Consider the following 21,579-nt stretch of genomic DNA (forward strand, 5'->3'; position numbering starts at 1 on the left):
CAATTAATCAATTAATAATTAATAAGTCGTTTTTCTAAACTTTTCCTCTTAACCCGTTACTCCCTTGAATTTTTCAACCATTTTATTGTATGCCAGATAACAATCATGTCCATTCTGTATAGTAACCCTATTATTTAGTTTGATCAAGTCCCTAGTTAAACCCAGTGTTTGTTTCTTTCTTTCTTTCTTTCTTTCTTTCTTTCTTTCTTTCTTTCTTTAATGTTAATGACCAGCATGCCATAGGTAATTATATTTAAAGGAATAGTTCACTTCAAAAGTAAATTTGTGTTATCAAGAGGCGACTCATCCTCAAGTTGTTTCATACCTGTATGAGTTTCTTTCTTCAGCTGAACACAAAAGAAGATAAGAATGTCGGTAACCAGACAGTTGACAGTATTTTGTTTACTATGGAAGTCAATGGGGTTCATCAACTGTCTGTTACCGACATTCTTCAAAATATCTTCTTTTGTGTTCAGCAGAATAAAGAAATTCATAGGCTACAGGTTTGAAACAATTGAGGGTGAGTAAATGATGACAGGATTTTCATTTTTAAGTTAACTATTCATTTAACCTGGATTATGGCTTTAACAGAAAAATAGTCTGATTACATAACCATGGCTGTCTATGAACAGCAGTTTTTAATTAATCAACATCCCAGTATAATATTTACACTCTGACGTCATAGTTTACAAATCTTGACGCGTTTTAGTAGCTGAGCGTTTCCGCCGCGTCCACTCTGATGATGTCAAAAAACCCTACAGCTAATTCACAAAAGACTGGCCGCCGTGCCGAGCGCTCTGATTGGGTGAGCCGCAACCACAGGAAGCAGCGCCGTGCTCGCTGATTGGCTGCCGTTCTCTTTGTGTGCGGGCAGCTGGCGTCTGGGCTGCATTTTGAATGGTCTTGTATTGGAAGGCGAAGGTGTCCATGGGCAGCACAGCAACAAAGGAGCCAGGATGGTGTTAGTGCACGTCGGATATCTGGTTCTTCCCGTCTTCGGTTCCGTCAGAAGTAGAGGTAAATGCGTCTTATTTACTGTCGCACGCACCCTCGTCTGATTTTAATGAGCGCGCGAGGGTCGCGCGGACGTGATCAAAGGCTGCTGGCCTGCCGGAGCGTCGCGTATTTTGCAACACAAATACGGAGCGATTTGCTCAGTGGGGTAACATTAAAGAAAATACATCATATTTATATTCTAGATATTCACTGTGTTCTGATTTGCTGGATAAATATTTATCAGGTCATAATTTGGACAACGCGTACAACCTTCCTAAGCGTCATCCTTTGTGTCAGAAAGCATTATGCGTTTAATATAGGAATAAACTACGCGCGTGTAAGTTATGCGTATTCATGTGTTTGTTTTGCGTATGGCACCCTATTGGGGCGCGTCAAACACTTAGTACAATCAACGAAGCTGTCGATTCAACCAAAATACATATTATAATCAACAAATTAGCGCGTTTGTAGCGGCGACAGCGTTTAGCAGCGTTTTAATTCGTTGCAGTGGACATATAACGCGTTGCGTTAAATTCCCTCACATCCGTTCCGCCGTGTGCGGTTTTGTTTATGAATAATTAAACATGGCTTCAGCAGTCAGTCTACTGATGGGCAGCTGCAGTGGCACAGATACCCTCAACTGAACCTGCTCCTAATTTAAGCTTTTACAGGATGGACGCATGACAAATTGGCTTCGGATCGTTTTAATATCTAATCATCATTTGCAGCTTGCATTGCGTGTTTAATTCTGCTCTAATGGAGAGAAGAAGAGAAAAAAAAACGTCTGAATCTTAAATCCCACCTTAGCCAGCCATGTCTGGACTGGGAAAAGGTGCATCATATACAGTATCTGTGCACTTAAATGATAAAAATAGTTGGAAAAATACATTTTAGCCATATTTTTGGGAGCTTTGGAATTCCATAATGCTGCACCAACTGAAGAAGATGCATTTTTATTTAACCTGCAAACACTAGCCTACTATGTTATGCATTTTATAACCTTAATGCACCAGCAGAAAAAGATGCATTTGTACATATGTGCAATTAAATATAGTATAATATGCATTTGGTTGGCACCAACAGAATATGTGCAATTGTAAAATATGAGGTGCATCAGATCTGTGTATAAAATGTGTGTAATTAACTAATACAGTAGTGTATGCATTTTACACCAGAAGAAAAACAAATGCATCAATGTATGTGTGCAATAATAATAATAATAAGGTGCATTTTGTAGCCCAGCACTAGCACCGATGGTTTCATTGATTGTGCTTGTATTTGTTTCTATTTTTTTCCTTGTTCCATAGTCTGGGGGCTGATTCTACATACCGCATTTTTTCAGAGCTCTGTTCCCTTCCATTGTGTATCTAACGATCACCCGCCGCTGCTGTGCTATAGCCTCTGCCTGCCCTGCATCTAGCTGTGTTGTGACTCCCTCTTCTCATTCCCTCTCTTTCCATCTGAAGACGACATTACAAACAAACTCTCACTCATCCAGTTTATATCCTCCTGTGTAACCGACTGCAGAATAACACTCTCTCTTCTTTAGAAGAATCCTCTTGCCTTCTTATTTTTAAATGGTCATTGTTGCTTTGACGAAAATAACAACTCATTGTAGCATTTAGCTTTTTTACGACTGTCATTGTGATTTGTCCCATTCTCAGTGTGGATAGACCAACATTTTTGCTGTAAATTTCTGTCAAGTGGATGCATTGGCCTCTCACTCGATCATAGCCGGGCTTGATCGACCCCTAAACACTTGTCTCTGTCTCGTCTTTTTGGGAGGGTGTGCTGTGCCGGTGGGATTTGCCTGAGATTTGGACTTACTAGAGAAGCTCAACGTGTTTATTTCTTTTTATTTTCTAATCATTCATGTACAGTTGGGGTCGATAACGTCGCACTCGTTGATCCTTTGCCTCCTGGGGTGGACAATTAATTATTTAATCAAAATAAATCCATACCATTTTCCTTGAAGGAATAGTTTCTGTCATTATTTACTCTCATGTCGCTCCAAACCCCTATGCTGTTATTTGATTAGTGCAAAACAAAAGGAGATGTTTAAGGATCTTTACGGGTTTCCAGAAAGGACCAAAAACACCATAATGGTAGTTTAAACCAGTTTTATTTTAGCGTTATTCATATTCAATTAACCAAATTATTATTAAAAATGAAACGAGTTAAAACAAAAGCAGAAATATTTATATTTTTTCAATTTCATTTTATATTTTTTTTAGGTTGAATTTATTTTTATTTCAGTTTAGTTTTATTTCTAGTTAGATATTTTAGTGCTTCAACTCATATCAGCTGTAAATGCAACATTTCTAATTTAAGTTTCATTTTTCATCTAATATTTATTGTTTACACTTTATTTTAAGGTGACGTAGTCACATTGTACTTAAGTACTGAGTGATATTAATGGTGATATTAATAAATACTGTTATTACTATAGTAAGTACATGTAGTGACAAAATAAAGTTTTACTTTGATATTTTATTGCAGCTTTTGCAAATAACAAAAATGTTTTTAATAGTTTTAGTTCATAACAAACTTGATTTAAATGACTTGAGCACTATATTTCAAGTCTTCTGACGTCTTATGAGTAAAAGTTATCGTTCACTGATTATTTTCTCCACACATACTCTGAAATCTCATGTGCGTTCAATGGTTTTGATGGCCAAAAACACCATTGGTTCTTGTATGGAGCTGAATCTGTATGTTCCTCACACAAAACTATCGTATGACTTCATCATATTTAATGGAAAAGAGCTGCTGCACAGTTTCAGAGTCTCGTTTTGGGTTGCTTGGAATAAAAGAACTATATGGTTATGGAACGACATGAGAATGAGTGACATCCGCTTCAAACATTACAATGCTCATGATAACTTTTGTTAACTCTACAATAAATAAACCAAGTTCGCCAGCTAATTACTCTTTGACAGCGATGCCATGGAAATATACAGAGCTACCGCAAAACCGGAAATTTAAAGAAAGATTTTTAATGATGGCTTGTTTATCTGGCGCATAAGGTCTGTATGATGTAAATTGTTGCGGTATTATTTTCACAGGAATTAGGCACTTGAGCTTTATTGATCTCTAAAGAGTAACTTGGGGGAAACGGAAATGCCGCTATTTCTAGACCAGCATAATGTCCCTTTTTAAAAAGAGATGCATGTGCAGAATTCATATAATGTTATAGACAACCTAAATGGCATATTTTGTTAAAGAAAAAAGGCGTCTTCCGTTTAGAAGTAATAAAATTAGTGCTCGGAAGAAGCAAGAAGTAGCTAAGTGGTAGTTTTCGGCGTTTGACTGGCACATGACACCCGACCAGCACTCAAACCGCCCCTCATTCATTTGATTTACCCATGCTGCAACGCCAGCATTAGCCTAGCGCTACCGAGCGGCGCTCCTAGCGCTGTGCGAGCGCCAATGTCATCCACTTTACAGGGATCACTAGAACTGCACTGTAGAAGTCCTCCTAGTATCGAAATGTCTCTATTTCTTTGGTTGTGGTTCTCTGCCTTCTGTTCCTGTACTAGGCTGTAATGCATGACCATGTTTGTTATTTTCCTCTTGATTTTGATTGTTTCTTTGTTTTGGAACATTGAACAGCAAACTCCAATGTATCTTTGTGTAGACATGTCCTGCTGTACTGACGTGTTGTAGCATACACATCTACCCATTGGATGCTGCTTCTGTTATGTTAACTTTATGGAGCATGGTTGGGCCTTGCCTTCGCTCTTTATTTGCATGGAATTATTATTATTACTATTATTATTATTATTATGATCACACAATTCCACTCATACTAATAATTTCCAATAAAGACTGTAGATTTTCCCCTAACCCTCAGTGTGCTCTCTGCTGATTTCCATGTGTCGTACCCTCAAACCCCTCCCACTCCACTCTACGGCCTCTTTGGCCCCTCCCTCGAGTCATCTCTCAGCTCCTCCCACTTGCCAGAGTGAATCATGGAAATGTGCACTCACAAATATGGAGGCAAAATAGTCACTTCAAGTCACACACATCCCATCTGCATTTCACTATCTGACCTCCTGCGTTAGTGTATCTCCTCGTTCTCATTTTGTCTTCCACAGAAACGGGTTTTGAGTGAAAATCAATACAGAGTCAATACAATACATGAACTCCAATCATTTTGGTCAATTCCTGATGGATAAAAACTAATCCTGAGGACTTATTTTTCTTTTTTGCATTGATTTTCTAGTTTTATTTGGAAATACTCTACAGTTCAAAGATGTTGGGTTTTTCTTTATTCAGCAAGGATGCATTAAATTGATCAGAAGTGACAGTAAAGACATTTATAATGTCACAAAAAATTTCTATTAAAAATTCTGCTCTTTTAAACTTACTATTCAAAGAATCCTGGAATATTAGAATGATTTCTGAAGGATCATTTGACACTGAAGATTGGAGTAATGATGCTGGAAATTCAGATTTGATCACAGGAATAAATTACATTTTAAAATAGAAAATGGTTCTTTTAAAGTTAAGTTTGTACTGTATTTTTGATCAAATGAATGCAGCCTTGGTGAGCAGAAAAGACCTTTTTTTAACATTTAAATAATCTAGCTGACCCCAAACATTTGATCAGTAGTGTACATCGGATTATGAAAATAAAATGTTTTGAAACTTTGTGACACATACAAGAATCAGGGATACAAGATAAAACGATTGATTCTTGCATTCCTGATGCCCATTGTCATTACGAATCACCACTACACCCTACATCAAACGGATCATGCCGAAATCAGATTAGTAGTAGTCTGAACCCGGCATTTTATAGAGTCTCACAGATAATCACTCCATATTATAGAGCCTGCAGAGAAAACTAGACCTCTGAATAAAGGTAGATAAGCAATTAGTTAAAAGGATCCTCAGATAAAGTGTTAGAGGTCAAGGGTCAGGCCATATTGGAAGGATAAAATATATCTGAATGAGGTTTAATCTTAACAAAACTCCTTCATTGAGCTCTGATACCTGACCTTCAGGACATGACCTTTGTTTCTAATGATGGAGGTCAGAGAGTTTTCACTCAATAACATCAGAATCTCGGATAGAAGAGAGGTTCATGGTTTATTAGGGACTCGCAATGTACAATATCCTGGACTGCGTGTACACCGCACAATTATTCACTGATCAATATTTTTGGCTGGGTTTCTGAGGGAAGCAGAGGGAAAAGATCATTAGAATTCCGAGCGCATGAACTGCACACTCCATACGTTTCTGCTGATCTAAGAGTTTTGCTTGAATCTCTGGAGCCCTGGGAAATATTTCCCGCTGAGAAAGTCACTGGTTTCTCCTCGGTTCTGTTCTCCAAAGGCGGCGTGAAATGAGACAATAACAATTCTATATCAAGAGTTTCTGCACTCGGAAAATTCCATCTCCTCCTCCAAGTGCAACTGTGTTTCTGTTTCCCCAGGGCCACAGACTTTTGAGCTTTTAAAAATCTTTCCTGTGACCTTTTACAACACAATTTTGTCCTCGTATTCTCCTCAGGAAAAAAGAAACGAGTGATTTGGGATATTGTTCACCCAAAAAATGTTGTTTGTACTTCAATGTTCTTCAAAATATCTCAAGTTTTACAGGTTTGGAACAGCATGAGTGTGAGTAAATAGCTATGTTTCCATCCACCTATTTTAATGTGCATTTTGGTGCATCACTTTAAAAAAACTCTGGATGGAAACTCCAAAATCAGCATAAATTCTGAACAGGTGCTTAACTTTATGTGCTCAATTCAGGTGGGTACACTTTTAATCTGATAAGAAGACATGCGCATAAACTGCGATGGAAACACATATACCGAAATAAATCCCTTACTGCGCACACGCGTGACTTTGCCTCAGCAGGAGCTGTAATTGGATAACTGGACTAACCAGTGGACCAATTGCATTGCACAACATCTCAAATGTTGATTTAGTTATTCTGAAATGCCTGAACCAAAGTCTGTCATCAGAATGATTTGGTTTAATTCTCTCCCAGAAGTCTCACACGATTGTGTTTCCAAACACTAGACATCTGAACGCAAGATAACATGGCAGCGTTTATTGCGTTGCGTCTGCACGCTCTGAGACAAGAGTTATTTATGAGGATGTAAGAAAAAAGAGCCATAGTTTCTTCCCCAATTGCAGCAACTTCCATTTTTTTATTACAGATATTTTGTACGAATTTCACAGAAAAATTTGATTTTGTTCTTTTGAACACATGGGATGGAAACGCTGCTTTATTCACAAATTATTTATGTGATATTCCAATTTTGCATACAAGCTAAATTGACAGCTTTCAATGGAAACATATAGCTAATGATGAAAGATTGTTCATTTTTGGGTGAACTGTCCCTTTAAGGCAGAGGTTAGATTTGTTTTTTTCTTGCAATAACATCTTGGGAATCTTTACCAATAGTGTTGAGACCGTTCGCACAGAATGCCTTTTTCCATTACACTTCGCTACTTTTCCATTGTTTTTTCAATGTAAACGCGCTAGACTGATGTCAAGCTGTGTTCGAAATCGCCCCCTATGCACTATTCCCTACATTTCTCCAGTAATATAGTTCACTTGAAGAAGTGAATGAATGCGCCGGAAGGGCTGCTGCTTTTGTATAGTTTGTGCTGGCTGTTTATTAATCATTTGAAACCGGCAGCTCCACTAGTAATGAAAAGATTTATTTTAAACTCAGTCATGGAAATTAGCATGTATAAACCTTATTTAAACATTTTAATCAATTAAAAATGAATGAATACCTGTATGATATTACACTGTAGCCACATTGGACCAGCGGTTTGGAAAATTGATGGATGGATGATTCACATGTGGGCGCTATCAGATGCAGGAATCATTTGGCGCTACTATCACAGTGCATTATGGGTATTCTCTAGCAGTTGAGTGTACATCAGCTGTACACTCGTTATTGCGTTGCATTGTGGTATTGAATGAGTGCACTCAATAACGTCCACTTTTGTTTTTAGACACCACTACAAATGGCTGTTTCATCAAATAGTGTCCTATTCAAGGGTATAGGGGGCGACAGCCATGGCATTCTAACAACGCGAGCGCAAAGGTTAAAGGCGTCCGTCTAGCGTGTTTACATTGAAAAACAACGGAAAAGTAGCACAGTGGAATGGAAAAACGCATTCTGTGTGAACTGGCCCCTTACTCTGTTCATTCTACAGTATGCAAACGCAGATCTGAATACCCGACCAACACCTGCAGTCCTGTTGTACATACTTCACCTGCATCACTGTGACTGTAATACACTTCAGTACACAAAGGAGGGGTGATCGAGTTAAGCATCTTCTGCATATTGAGATGGGATATGGGAAATTATTTGAACATGAAATAAGACACTTCAGTTTTACCATATTCAACAGACCATATGCAAGGAGTAATATTTAGCCAGCTAGTCATTATCACAAAAATCACCCTAAAAGAGTTTATTTTGCTATATAAAACATATAGATGAATGCATTTGAAACATTAATTTGGGATGTTTTATGAATGCATGTTTGTATTTCTACACTACCGTTCAAAAGTGTAAGGTCAGTAAAATTAACACTTTCATTCAGCAAGGACGCATTACATTGATCGAAGGTGAACAGAGAAATCTTTTTCAACATTAATGTCTATTTTAAATAAACCCTGTTCTTTTGAACTTTCTATTCATCAAAAAATTGAATGAAGCAGCACAACTGTTGTCAACGTTCACAATGTTTCTTGAGCAGCAAATCAGCACCAGCAAAATTACACGACTGACCAACCAAAATCAAGTGTCACAAAGATCTGTTTAATAATATCAATCTATAAAGGTTTTCACTGCATGACTACAGCAGGTTTCCCGTTGGAAGCAGTGAAGTTATTTAGTAAGTGTGTGTGAGAGTCGGACAGCTGAGAGGCTGAAATAGATCTTTGAGGAGCAGCTGTCAAACACTCCTCCCCGTCCATTTCTCTCTCCTTCCCTTCCCCCTCCTCCAATCCCATCATTCCCTCCCCCTCCGTCTGTGTGTCCCTGAAACCCCCCACCCCTCCATCTGTCTGCGTTATGTCCGTCACTGAATCCGTTTGACTGCTGAATCAGCTCGTAAACGCCTGTCATTATTAGGCCCAATAGATTTTCTGTTGAAGCAGATCTCCAGTCCTGACGCAGTTAGCTCCATTATATTTCCCCTTAAAAAAAAAGCACTGCTAATCCCGAGGGAATGGGATCAGTTAGATCCATGGTAATCCAGATAAAGAACGAGTTCTACCTGCAGTAACGCGGGCGTTAGATCCAGCAGGTCACGGCGTAAGAATCGTCAACTGGCTTCAGTTAAATAAAGAACAGGTAATATATTCTCTAATGCAGGACATCCATCAGAACGGCCTCTGGCTTCTGCTTCATGTCCTGCTGATAAGATAAGATAAGATATTACACAACATCACTTACCCTAATACAAACATTTACCATGGTAACCACAGTCTCTACCAAATTGTCATAGTTACTCCAGATATTATTATTACTACTGTATATTCATAATTAATATGGTATCTCAACAATGTGTAAGAAGCTATTAGATTTTTTGTTATTTAATGTTGCCTATTTATGTAATTTATTAAATTAATTGAACATGAAATAAAACACTTAAGTTTTAACATAATTTTGTTATCAATAAATACATTATTAATTTATAATTAAATTAAATTATTTACCTAATTTATATTTAGGTCATGTTTTTTTATTATTTTACTGTTATTTTATTTTCATTTTTATTGATGTTAATTCTAATGTGTAACATTGGTATTAAATAAAATAAACAAAGATAAATGATCAAATACTAAGTTTTTTCTGTAGTAACTATTTATTTTATTTTATTGATGTTAATGCCAAATTATAAGTTTTTCTATAGTAACAGTAACTTTTTTATTTATTATTTTAGTTATTATTTTCATTTATATTGATGCAAATACCAATTTTCTTTAGTAAAAACTAAGTTTTAATTCATTTATATTTATTTATCATTTTGTTTAATTATTTTGATGCTAATACCAAATTATAACAGCTTTTCAGTAACAATAACTATATTTTTATTTAGTTAGTATTTTATTTATTATTTTACTTTTTTTCATTTTTATGGATGCCATTACCAATTTATAACAGTTTTTTCTGTAGTAACAATAACTTTATTTCATTTTTATTTAACTTTGTTTTATTATTTTCATTATAATGTTGAATAAAAAAATGAAGTACATGTGTGTCTTTCTCATTGGCTATGTTCAGAATGGAATAGTAGTGTACTATTTACTTAATACTGCACTGTACACTGCAAACTGTTTTTAAAAATGTATAAATTAATGTATAAATTCTTTTGCTTCTGTTTCACGAATAAGGCTAAAAATTTGAAACCATTTTCACAGCAATGATAAACATTTTTAAAAAGCTATATACTACAATAATGAGTGTCACATAACCTCATCATGTTCAGTAAATGGGGTCCAGTTATTAGGGTATCTTAGAGTAATTATGCATGTTGCACACAGTATGCTATTCTGAACATGGCCTTTGTTTTTTGTTTTTCACATATCTCTGATGGTTGTGTGGACTCCCTATTTTGTGATTGGTTTTCCTGTACAGGAGCACATTTTAGTCGGCACCAGCATAGTCATGCTACCTCCTGCCGGCATTTTCACCTGGCTGCTACAGCAACGCCTCTGCCTGCTGAGTTCCCGCCCCCTCACCTGGCCCCGCACCCATTCCAGGAAGTCCCGCCCCCTTTCCTACCTCAGGCCTTACAGCAGCAATACCTCATCCAGCAACAGCTACTGCAGCGCAGGTAGAAAGCACACCTAAACGTATTTGGACACTTAAAAATGTTTTATTAGGATAAAAGACACGATAAGGAGAAACACACAAAGCAATTGATAAATAAAATGTCATATTGTCGCTCTTCAGACGCACACAGGAGCGAGTCCCGCTGAACACGCATCGGTTACGTCCAGGATATGAATATGCTCCGCCCCTCCATGTCCCACAGCCAATCCCACAGCAGCCCAGATACCTGGCAGAAGGCACTGACTGGTGAGCTTTGCATACAAAGCAGAAGTAAACTTACTTGGAGCGTTAGGAATTATCTTTGTGATTAAAAAAGGAGAAAAAATACGCTGCTGATTGAATGTTTTTAAACGACTCTTAATAAAATTAACATGTGCGTGTGTGTTTATAGGGATCTGAGTGTGGACGCAGGTGTGCCACATCAGTATCCTCTGCAGCAGATTCCTCAACCCTACCAGCATTACCTGGCCTCTCCCAGAATGCACCACCTCCCCAGGAACACGTCCTCCACCCAGGTGGTGAGTATCTCAGCAACATGTATATGTGTGTATGTATAATATATATATATATATATATGTGTGTGTATGCATGTGTATATATATTTTTTGAAGTGTTGAAAGTGGCCCTAAAACAATGAGCACAGAGATCTAGATGTGTTTTAGTCATGTATGTTTTTTTGTTGTTGTTCTGTTTTTTTGGTAGGTTGTTCATGAGATAAGGAATTATCCATATCCACAGCTCCACCTGCTGGCGCTGCAGAGCTTGAGTCCCAGCAGACACTCTTCTGCTGTTCGGGAGAGTTATGAGGTAACACACAAACTGATGAATACTAACACACATACACACACACATTCATGCTTTGCTCCACTTAACACTGAGTGTGTGATTGTGTGTAGGAGCTGTTGCAATTAGAGGATCGATTGGGAAGCGTCAGCCGAGGGGCCGTGCAGACCACCATAGAGAGATTCACCTTCCCACACAAATACAAGAAGGTTTATACACAAAGTTTTATATTTTTATATTCATGCCCAGCACAGAGTTTTCAGCTGCTAACATGTTTGTGTGTGTGTGTGTAGCGGAAGCCGCTGGATCTGAAGTTATATGAGATTGAGGAAGAGTCTGATGTGGATGAGAAATGCACCATCTGCCTCTCCATGCTGGAGGATGGAGAAGATGTCAGGTACTATATTATACAGAAGACTGGGGTCGCCAAGATTGTTTTAGTGTTTTTGAAAGTCTCATATGCTCACCAAGCCTGCATTTATTTGATCCAAAATACAGCAAAAACAGTCCTTTTAAATTGTAATATTTCACAATATTACTGTTTTAAAGTGTTTTATTAAAATGTAATTTATTCCTGTGATCAAAGCTGAATTTTCAGCATCATTACTCCAGTCTTCCGTGTCACATGATCCTTCAGAAATCATTCTAATATGATGATTTACTGATTAAGAAACATTTCTGATTATTATTATGTTAAAAACAGTTTTACTGTTTCATATATTTGTGAAAAACTGTGGTACATATGTTAGGATTATTTGATAAATAGGAAGTTCAAAATAACAGCATTTATTTGTAATAAATCTTTTGTAACATTATAAATGTCTTTACTGTAACTTTTGATCAATTTAATGCACTATTCCTAAATGTTCAGGAGTACATTATTTAATGTAAATGTTTTGTTAAATTATTAAAATATTAACTTGGGTCAGAGCTGACAAAAAAGTTTGTAAATCTCTGTACTACATTATAAACACTATAAAAATACCAGTGTTATTTTAGTATTTATATACTAATATAGTATTTATTAATAATTTGAATTGGCTTTTATTTTTCATTTTAAATGTAAGTTTTAGTTATTTTGTTGTGTGCGTTTGTCACTAAAACCACGTAAAAAAACTAAGTATACTTTACACATCCTAATAAACCATTTATATACAAAAACATTAAGAATAAATTGGCTAATCTCTCTCTCTCTACTTCTCTTTCAGGAGGTTACCCTGTATGCATCTGTTCCATCAGGCGTGTGTGGATCAGTGGTTGGCCACCAGTAGGAAGTGTCCCATCTGCAGAGTGGACATCCAAACACAGCTCACCCCCGAGAGCTGAAATAACATGCATTAACCAATAACTCACACACACATGCTCTCTTTCGCTCTTATACATCCACAGATATGTCTATATACAGACATTTCCATCCACACACACACTGTATATTACCTACACACATGTGTATGAGCCATCCAACACACACTAAACACACACTCACATGCTTTACTGAGCCAATGACAATAACTGACACTACACACATTCACACACACGCTGGTAGAACTTACTAAAGGGTCTGTCGCAAGGAGTGATTCTGTCCGTAGGGAAATGGTGTGTGTCCGTAGCATGTGTGTGTATTTGTGCAATTCCTTAAGCCATGAACTTTACTAAAGACCCTCAGCTTGCATACAATACACACACACACACACACATTTACACACTAATTATAATATATACACAATGAAGCGGATAAGACACTGTCAAATCTAGCTGCTGGAGTGTGTGTGTGTGTGTGTGTGTGTGTCTGTCCACTGTATTTCTGATCTGCAATACTGCTTTAGTCTTACACACTGGAGCTACCGGCTTGCGTGTGTGCGTATGTACGCTTGTTCACCATTTTGGTGCGCGTGTATCGTATGTGTGTTCCTATTTTCATGGGTCATTGGGTTAGCCGTGCACGATGGTGCATGTAAAGAAGCCAAAAAAAGAACACATGCTCAACGAAAAACACAAAAGCAACTCATTTCTGAGACAGCAGGAGGAGGGCTGTTGTCTTACACACACAAAAAAAACAAAGTAGGCAGAGAATGTTTGATTGGTGGATTTGTGTAGATAGGCGCAGTAGTAGTTGCATGCATCTGTGCTGGGGTTGTTGTTTCAAGGTGTGTGTGTGAGTGAGTGAATGGGTATTAGCTCCTTTAAGCTGTGACGATCTGTAACATTATCAGACTCATGTAGCGAGTGTGTGAGTGTGCGCAAGAGAGACCCTGCCATGACCTTTGACCCTAAATGCCTACTGAAAAAAGCACATGTGAGCATCGCTGAAGTGCCCGGCCTCACTCTGGTGCTGCGCTGCCATGGTTACTGTATTTATTATTGGTATTTAAAACATGCAGTGTTTGGAGGGAGGCGGGGCTTGTGCGTGTCCAACCATGTTCTTGTGTGACAGGTTTCCCTTCGTGGTTGCTATGCTGGATGCTATGCTGTATTGCTAGAACTACAATGTAGAATGTTGTGTGATAGAGGACCATCCGCCAACAGCACACAAGCGGGTCGAGAAGGACGAACCAGGAATTTTCTGTATTTGCCCCACCTAGGCCTGAAACATACACAAGCTGTAACAGTTTTCTGCTATTATTAGTTTTCAGTTTCAGGTCAAAATGTCAGAGAATCTTGCTGAGGAAGTTAAAATTAGCGGAACTGTTAACATGTTTACAGCTAGCAACGTGAACAATAGCACATCTGGTATAATGGTGCAGACGTTTGAAAATCGTCGCCCACTTGAGCACTGAAGTTTGCAAAAAATGCACATTAAAAAGGGAAGCATGCTGGCAATGTGTACGTTTCTGGCCTTGCACTTCTTTTTTTTCCTTTTTAAAGAATTTTAACAAATTACAATTATTTTTATATGCATTGTTTTTCGAAACTTCTGGTTTAATTTGGAGTAATATGCAAATTTGACCTAAAAGGCGATTTGCAAAATTTTTGGGGCTAACTTCAATTAGTTTCAGCCAATGAGCTGCATTTTTTCCCTGTGCGTCCGGCTCCTCCCCCCCCCAGTGTTCTGTGTGCTGATTGGTGGATGATGGCTCGTGTTGATCGTTTACACAGGGTTATGTCCGTTGAAATGCCTTAAGTATTTAACAATCATAATTTATTACTAACTGTAGATATTGTGGGTGCGTATTTAATTTTGTATAGTTTCATTTTTTGCAATGGAATCATATTTTATTTATTTAGAAATAACACAAAATGATTAAAACTCTTACCTCATGTTTGAGTTGGTTTGCGGGAATGCTTCGCATGCGGTTGGTCGTGTTCGTGTGTGTTTCTCCCTTTGGTGCTGTGACCTTACTGACATTCCGCTTGCTGATTGGTCAGACACGGCAGCGGAGTGGGAGTATTATGGGTTTTGATTCGCTGTCCTGTTTGCACTCTTAGTTTTCCAAGGCCACCCTCTCACTGGCATCATTTTAACCACTCTGGCGACCTTTGCAACAATCTTTCTCTTCCTTTCTCTCTGTAAGTCTTTCTTAAATTGTTAATGTTTACATGAACTTTACCTCTCGCGTCTCATTTTTGTGTCTATAGTTGGCTAGTGTTTAACAGTTTTATTTTTGTTAATGTTTACATGCTCTTCTTGCTTTCTCCTTTCTCATGATTTTTCTGTCTTGAACAGTCTTAAATTGCTAATGTTTACATCTAAGGGTGTGGTGAAAATCTAGTGAGCTTCCCTACATAGGAAATTACCCTCTAAGGCATCATACTAACCTAATAAGTGACTGTTTTGAAACGCTACAATGGGCAGCAACAAATACACGACACACAATAGTGTTTTATATTAGCATATTGCTAAGCTAGCAAAGTGATATGCATAAAAATATATAGCATGCACAAATATTGGTTAAAATAGTCCATTGTTAATTACATGGAACTGGTTTTATCAATGCATTTGGGTGCTAAAATGAATTATATTTCTGATTTTGCCCGCATTCTCCACCATTTATTGTGGCCGAGATTGTCACAATGCATTCTGGGATTGTCTTCCCTATTAAGTATACATGTGATTTTAGATTCTGTACAACAGCCTAGGCAGTGTGTATATGGTGTTGTCTAGCCTAGGTAGGGAGGCTTACTAGGTTTTGGAATAAGCCCATGTCTTTCTCTCAATCTCTCATTCCTTGTGCCTATTTCGGTTTTATTCTCAATCTTTATCTCTGATATTGTCAGTCAGTCTCCAGGACATGTGAAACCTCTCTCTTCATAGTTTATTTTGCCAGTCTTACTCACACTCTCTCTCTCTCTCTCTCTCTCTCTCTCTCTCTCTCTCTCTCTCTCTCTCTCTCTCTCTCCTCCTCCTCTCTCCTCTCTCCTCTCTCCTCTCTCCTCTCTCCTCTCTCCCTGTCTCATGGCAGGGTCAGGACTAACAGAGTATGATAAAGCACAACAGATTTAAAATGCATGTTTTTCTCAGGTTTGAATATATACATGACTAAATAGAAATATACAGCTACATAGAGAAAATAAAAACTAGTGCAGATGTTCTACTAATGATATTAGAGGATTGATTTTTTTGCTGCTGCTTGCATTTGAAAAACAAAACAAAACCAACAAAAAAAAAAAGACAATAATAATGTTGTCCTAAAAGTGCCAGTGACAGGGGTGCCGCGTGCTGTGGGTGTTTTTTCAATAGCGGATTTTCTAGCAGAATATAGACTATTTATCATTCATATTAAAGCAATAGCGCCTCCTGCTGGTGTGACTGCTAGTACGTAACTGGTCGAGTAAAAAAAAAGTCTGTGTAAAATGTTAGAATTCTCTTTTGGTGGAATTTTTGTACCTTATTTATTACTACTACTAATGATGAATTTAAAAGTGGCTTTGCTAAAATGTTTTTGTTTTGTTTTCATTTTGTTTAATTTCAAAGCTTGTACATTATCCTTTTTGTATGTGCTCATTTTGTAATAAAAACTGTTGAAATGCTTGAATGGCTGTTTTGTGTCTTGCACTTTTACAAGCACATTCTGCTTTCAATTATCTTTCTATATAATTCCATTGTCATTTGAAAAATCCAGCTGAAACCTTGTTTTACATGGTTTCTGGCTGGTGAAAGCAGGTTGGTTGAAGCTGGTATAGATTTGTAATGTGCTCAGTGTTTTATTTAGTTGGATTGTAATTCGGTCAATGTATTGAGGGAGCAGTTCACCCATCTTAACAGTAGAGGGCCAAACAGACTCTTTTGAATGCTTATGGAGACAATATATGCACAATTTAAATATAAACAAAATTAACATTTTAATGTACACTACATTCACTTAAATATCCTGTCATCTTTTACATTTATTGGTGAATATATTCAATAAGAGATGCAAGAAAGTATATATAATATGCTAATTTATTTTAATAATGTATGAAACCACTTACATTCTCTGTTACCAAAGCAATAAATAATTCACTCTCACTTTTTATCACCTAACACTGCTGTATGTATGACACAGATGAACTCAGAATCATTAGAGTCAAGGTGAAATTGTGTTTGCAATGTAATATCATTTTGCAATGAGGCATATACTAAGTTTGGGGTTGGTAATATATATATATATATTTTTGAAAGAAGTCTCTTATGTTCCTCATGGATAAAAAAAAAGTTATATTGTGAAATATTACAATTATACAATAACTGTTTTCTATTTAAATATATTTTAAAATGTAATTAATTCCTGTGATGCAAAAGCTGAATTTTCAGCATCATTACTCCAATCTTCAGTGTCACATGATCGTTCAGAAATCATTCTAATATGCTGATTTGATGCTCAAAAAAGATTTCTTATTATCGATGCTGAAAGCAGTTGTGCATTCAAAAGAACATAATTTATTTTAAATAGAAATCTTTTGTAACATAAATGTATTTACTGTCACTTTTGATCAATTGAATGCATCCTTGCTGAATAAAAGTACTAATTTCTCTAAAAAAAAAAAAAAAAACATTGACCATAATGAATTTAAACACTTTTGTGAAATGTTTCATATTTTTGGTAAATTAAATATTTACAATAATTTATACATCTAAGAGACACACATAAACAATCCCTGTCCATTCTAGCCCTGGGTGTTGTCATTATTCAGAAAGGAGAGTTTATCCAGGTAGGTCATTGCTTTGCAAACCACCAAGCTATAATATGTTTCCAGCATGTTACAGCCCCTCCCTTTCCCCGCCCCTAAATCCTGCCAAGCCACACCCATCAGCCCCGGCCCCATTCCTGCCGAGCTGAATAGGAAGTCATAACAGCAGGGGTTATAGCGAATGTGTCGGTTGCCAGAAAATCGAGCACTGTGAGTGGCCACCACGCCTGCCCGTCTTACACACAGGCCAATCAGAACGTCGGACGGGAGGGGCAGCGATACGTCCTCCGAGGCGACATACACTTTTCTCACAACATCTTGAGATAGAAGGAAGGCCGGGCCAGAGCAGTAGTCTGGAAGGTATTTATCAGGATACACCTGATAGGGCAGGTAATGCGATTTGTCGGGGTTTCTCTCAGGTGCGGCCCGATGGATGACCCTGCCGAGGTAAAGGTCATCCGGATTTGTTCTTAGTCCCAGCAGGTATGTTGTAAGCGCAGGAAGATTTAAATAAACAGAATCCTCAGAAAGAACGATAAATTGGGCTTGTGGGCAAAAAAGTAGGATCCAGCGGAGCGACATTTTAACTTGTTCCCAGTTTCCTCTCTGCCAGTCTCCCCTTGAAACACCTCCTTCGAACTGCACGATGTCACCATACCGGGCCGACTCCTCCCTCATCCTATCTTTCCCCGCCCCTAAAGGGGAGGGGCCAGTGAAAAACAACGTCCGCACAGCAACACGGTGCACCGAAGTCTGATTGGCCCAGGAGTTTCGGACCGCCTCCCTCTGGCTCAAGTTACCAGGGGAACTCAGGACCACCGTGAGGATGAGGAGGTCCTGATGATGAAGGCAGGGTTCGGTATTAATGGGATAGAGCTGCGAGGTGTTGACCCTGGCTTCAGTCAGGTCCAGTTTGCGTGCACGCTCCCGGACCTCGAGGACAAAGCGATCAGTGTAGGCAGCGGGTGAAGACTGCAAGAGAAACTCTTCGACTATGTCACCTCCAAACAGCAGCGCATGAAACAAGATGACGTTACACAACAGGAAACACCATTGATGAGTCTGCAGCCGAAACACACAGATCTGGGAGAGAGAGTGGAACAACAAATGTGACCAACAACTTGAGTGTAGGGTCAATCAGTTGCAACATTTTCATTTTAAATCAAATACACAAACAGTTAATCTCTAATCTCTGCTAAAAGGAACACCTTAGACCATGCAGCATGAACATGGCTGTTCTAGTTGGTGAACCAGCATAGGCAAGCAAAATCTAGTACAGTAGTGCAACATTTGAAGTGGATCAAAAAAGTTTATCAAAGATGTCCTAAGACAAGAACGGTATTGTTTAAAATTCATGTATAACATTGATGACAGGTTTTGATCCACTTCAAATGTTACCTATGGTATTTAATCAGCCTGGTTTCCGGTGTCCATATTAAGGACCAGTATCCAAAACATAACATGTGTTGAGTTTTTTTTTGCAATTTTGCAAAGAGGCTATAGGCACCAATAGAGAGGAACAATGATAGGAACTGAGGGACAAATATTTACTTACCTTCATGATGTCCCTTTAGGGTGTCTTTTTTTCTCTCTTCCCTTCTAAATCAAAATTCCTATTCAGTTTTCTGTCCCATGAACTAAAGTACCTGCTGCTCACCTGGACGTTGTTTCTATAGTAAACTGACACCAGACAGGTAATGGTAACATAACACAGCTCCGTCTCCACTGGGCAAAGATGTCCAGCTTCACCTACAGTAATAATGGATGATGTCAGGATACATTACTCAAGAGGAACTCACATACTGGCTGTTCCCAGGCCGCTTATATTTTCCTCGGCCCGTATCACTTAAAGCTGCTGTTCTGTTCTCATCTAAAAGAACGTTTTGTAGAAATTTCAGATGTACAAATTAAATTGCAATTTACATACTATTGGGACTATATAGAATGCACGCTTAGGATTAGTGTGTCCCAAATCAAATATTTAAAATATTAAACCAAGGATTGTGCCCAGATTGTGCATACTGGATTTTCTGAAAAGATACTTGTGGACTAACATGAAAATAAAATAAACTATTGTGTGTTTATTAGCTAACATTAACAAAGGTTATTAAATGCTGTAAAAAATATATTGCTCGTAGTTTGTTCTTGTTATACAACTGGGCTGTTAAATTCTTGAATCTGATTGGTTGACTAATGTTCTAAGGTGTGCAATTATTTTCAGGGAAACGCACAGCTAAAGTATTCCAGCATTACAGTTACATATGACTTCGTCAAATAATTTCAGTTATTTCAAAGGTGCTTACAGCCTACAACAGCAAAATAACCAAAACCCACTACGACACTGACCAAGAAAATAAATATAGCAAACAATAGAATAAAAACGATAAATTATTTCCATGTTTTTTCTGCCACAAAATTACGCTTTTTTATGTAAGGAAAGCATACTCTCTTTCTCCCGCTCTCTCCCACTCAAAAGCACACACACGTACGGATACACACTCACACAGAAACATTTAGTCAGCGCTGTTCTGATGATTTTATCAGTAAAATAGTTTAGCAACTTAAAATCATGACTATTCTCACTAGTGAGGTATAACAGCGCTGTTCTTGAACCAGATAAACATACAGTTTCACTATTAGTAGAGATTCTACTTCTGAACACTGAGAGAAGCAGATTCAGGTAATTCATAAACGCTTAAACTCTCTCACTTTCTCTCTGTAATAACTGCATTAATAACTGACTTTAGTCTGCTATCAATGGCTGAAGCCTCCTTTACTAGCTCTAAAATTACATTTTGGAATTAAAAAAACTAGGTGTGGGATCGGGTGCATAAAAAATGTATCCTACACACAAGAGTGTTTGAAGGCCAAAAACTTGACAAATGTCTTGAAGTACAACATCTCAATGTCTTGAGGTGTGGTAACCGTTGTATAAGCAGAATAATTGACTCTGGTCAATTAAAGGTGCTCTAAGCGATGTCACATGTTTTTTATGCCAAAACATTTTTTGCCACATACAGCAAACATCTCCTCACTATCCGCTAGCTGCCTGTCCCCTGAACACACTGTAAAAAAACACGGTCTCTGCAGACACCCCAGGCTCAACAAATGGCAACAAAAACAAACTGGGCTAACCCGCACCACGAAACATAACAAACTGCTCCAGCCAATAACCGACAAGAAGGATTTGGGGAGTTAGTGCTCGGATGAGGAGGAGGGAGGGTTGACAATACTTTAAACGTCAACAAGAAGTGACGTCACCTGACATCGCTTAGAGCACCTTTAATTAGAAAATAATGCACACCCGAGGTTTAACGCCGTGGCTGCATTTCCACCTCCGGTGTGCATTATTTTCTAATAATTCAATGGCCTGTAATCAGTTATTTAACTAATGTTTTACCTAATGTTAACAAATGAGACATTATTGCAAAGTATTATTGAAAAGGTTTTTGAAATGGTTTTCTGTAGAATCTTTCAGTTGATAAATGGCAAGCAAGTTGAAAATAAATCTTAATGGGTTGTATTTTGTGACCGTGACCATCTGAATGTACAGCTTGATTTGAATGGCAAAATTTTGTAAGAAATCATTTGCCAGGGACAACAATTAAATCAATGATGCAGGTTTAACTGTGACTGACCAACTATTCCAGAGCACCTTGCAATGAAGACGAGGGCTATCATTAAGTGTGTACACTGTAAAAAAATATTTTCCTAAATAAAACAAAGATAATTGATTTTACAAAATTTTACATTTAATTCAATGTGTTTCTGCTTCTTTGTCATTGTTTGAGAAATTCTTGAGTGAAAATTGTTTACATCAAATTTATTTCAGTGTATGTGAGTTATGGTTGTCTGTAAAGACTGGCTTGTTC

The 21,579-nt window shown here is 37.7% G+C and overlaps 2 protein-coding genes across 2 annotated transcripts; one reads left to right on the forward strand and one right to left on the reverse strand.

The window, feature by feature from the left end:
• Nucleotides 1–856: 856 nt before the first annotated feature.
• ark2ca (arkadia (RNF111) C-terminal like ring finger ubiquitin ligase 2Ca) lies at nucleotides 857–16,569 on the forward strand. Its single transcript, XM_077194361.1, has 8 exons — nucleotides 857–1,017; nucleotides 10,619–10,817; nucleotides 10,937–11,062; nucleotides 11,208–11,334; nucleotides 11,519–11,623; nucleotides 11,713–11,808; nucleotides 11,893–11,996; nucleotides 12,808–16,569. The coding sequence occupies exons 1-8, from the start codon at nucleotides 957–959 to the stop codon at nucleotides 12,923–12,925; spliced, it is 936 nt and encodes a 311-aa protein (XP_077050476.1). The 5' UTR covers nucleotides 857–956; the 3' UTR covers nucleotides 12,926–16,569.
• Nucleotides 16,570–16,860: 291 nt separating this feature from the next.
• On the reverse strand, nucleotides 16,861–19,384 carry b3galt9 (beta-1,3-galactosyltransferase 9). The gene is made up of 2 exons (XM_077248245.1): nucleotides 19,263–19,384; nucleotides 16,861–18,790 (listed from the first exon to the last, which is right to left on the reverse strand). Exons 1-2 carry the CDS (start codon nucleotides 19,266–19,268, stop codon nucleotides 17,684–17,686), a joined length of 1,113 nt encoding a protein of 370 aa, XP_077104360.1. The 5' UTR covers nucleotides 19,269–19,384; the 3' UTR covers nucleotides 16,861–17,683.
• Between the last annotated feature and the right edge of the window lie 2,195 nt (nucleotides 19,385–21,579).

Source organism: Siphateles boraxobius, unplaced genomic scaffold (assembly GCF_051911475.1).
Source record: "Siphateles boraxobius isolate OS27281-9 unplaced genomic scaffold, OSU_SipBor_1 11, whole genome shotgun sequence".
Taxonomy (NCBI): Eukaryota; Metazoa; Chordata; class Actinopteri; order Cypriniformes; family Leuciscidae; genus Siphateles; species Siphateles boraxobius.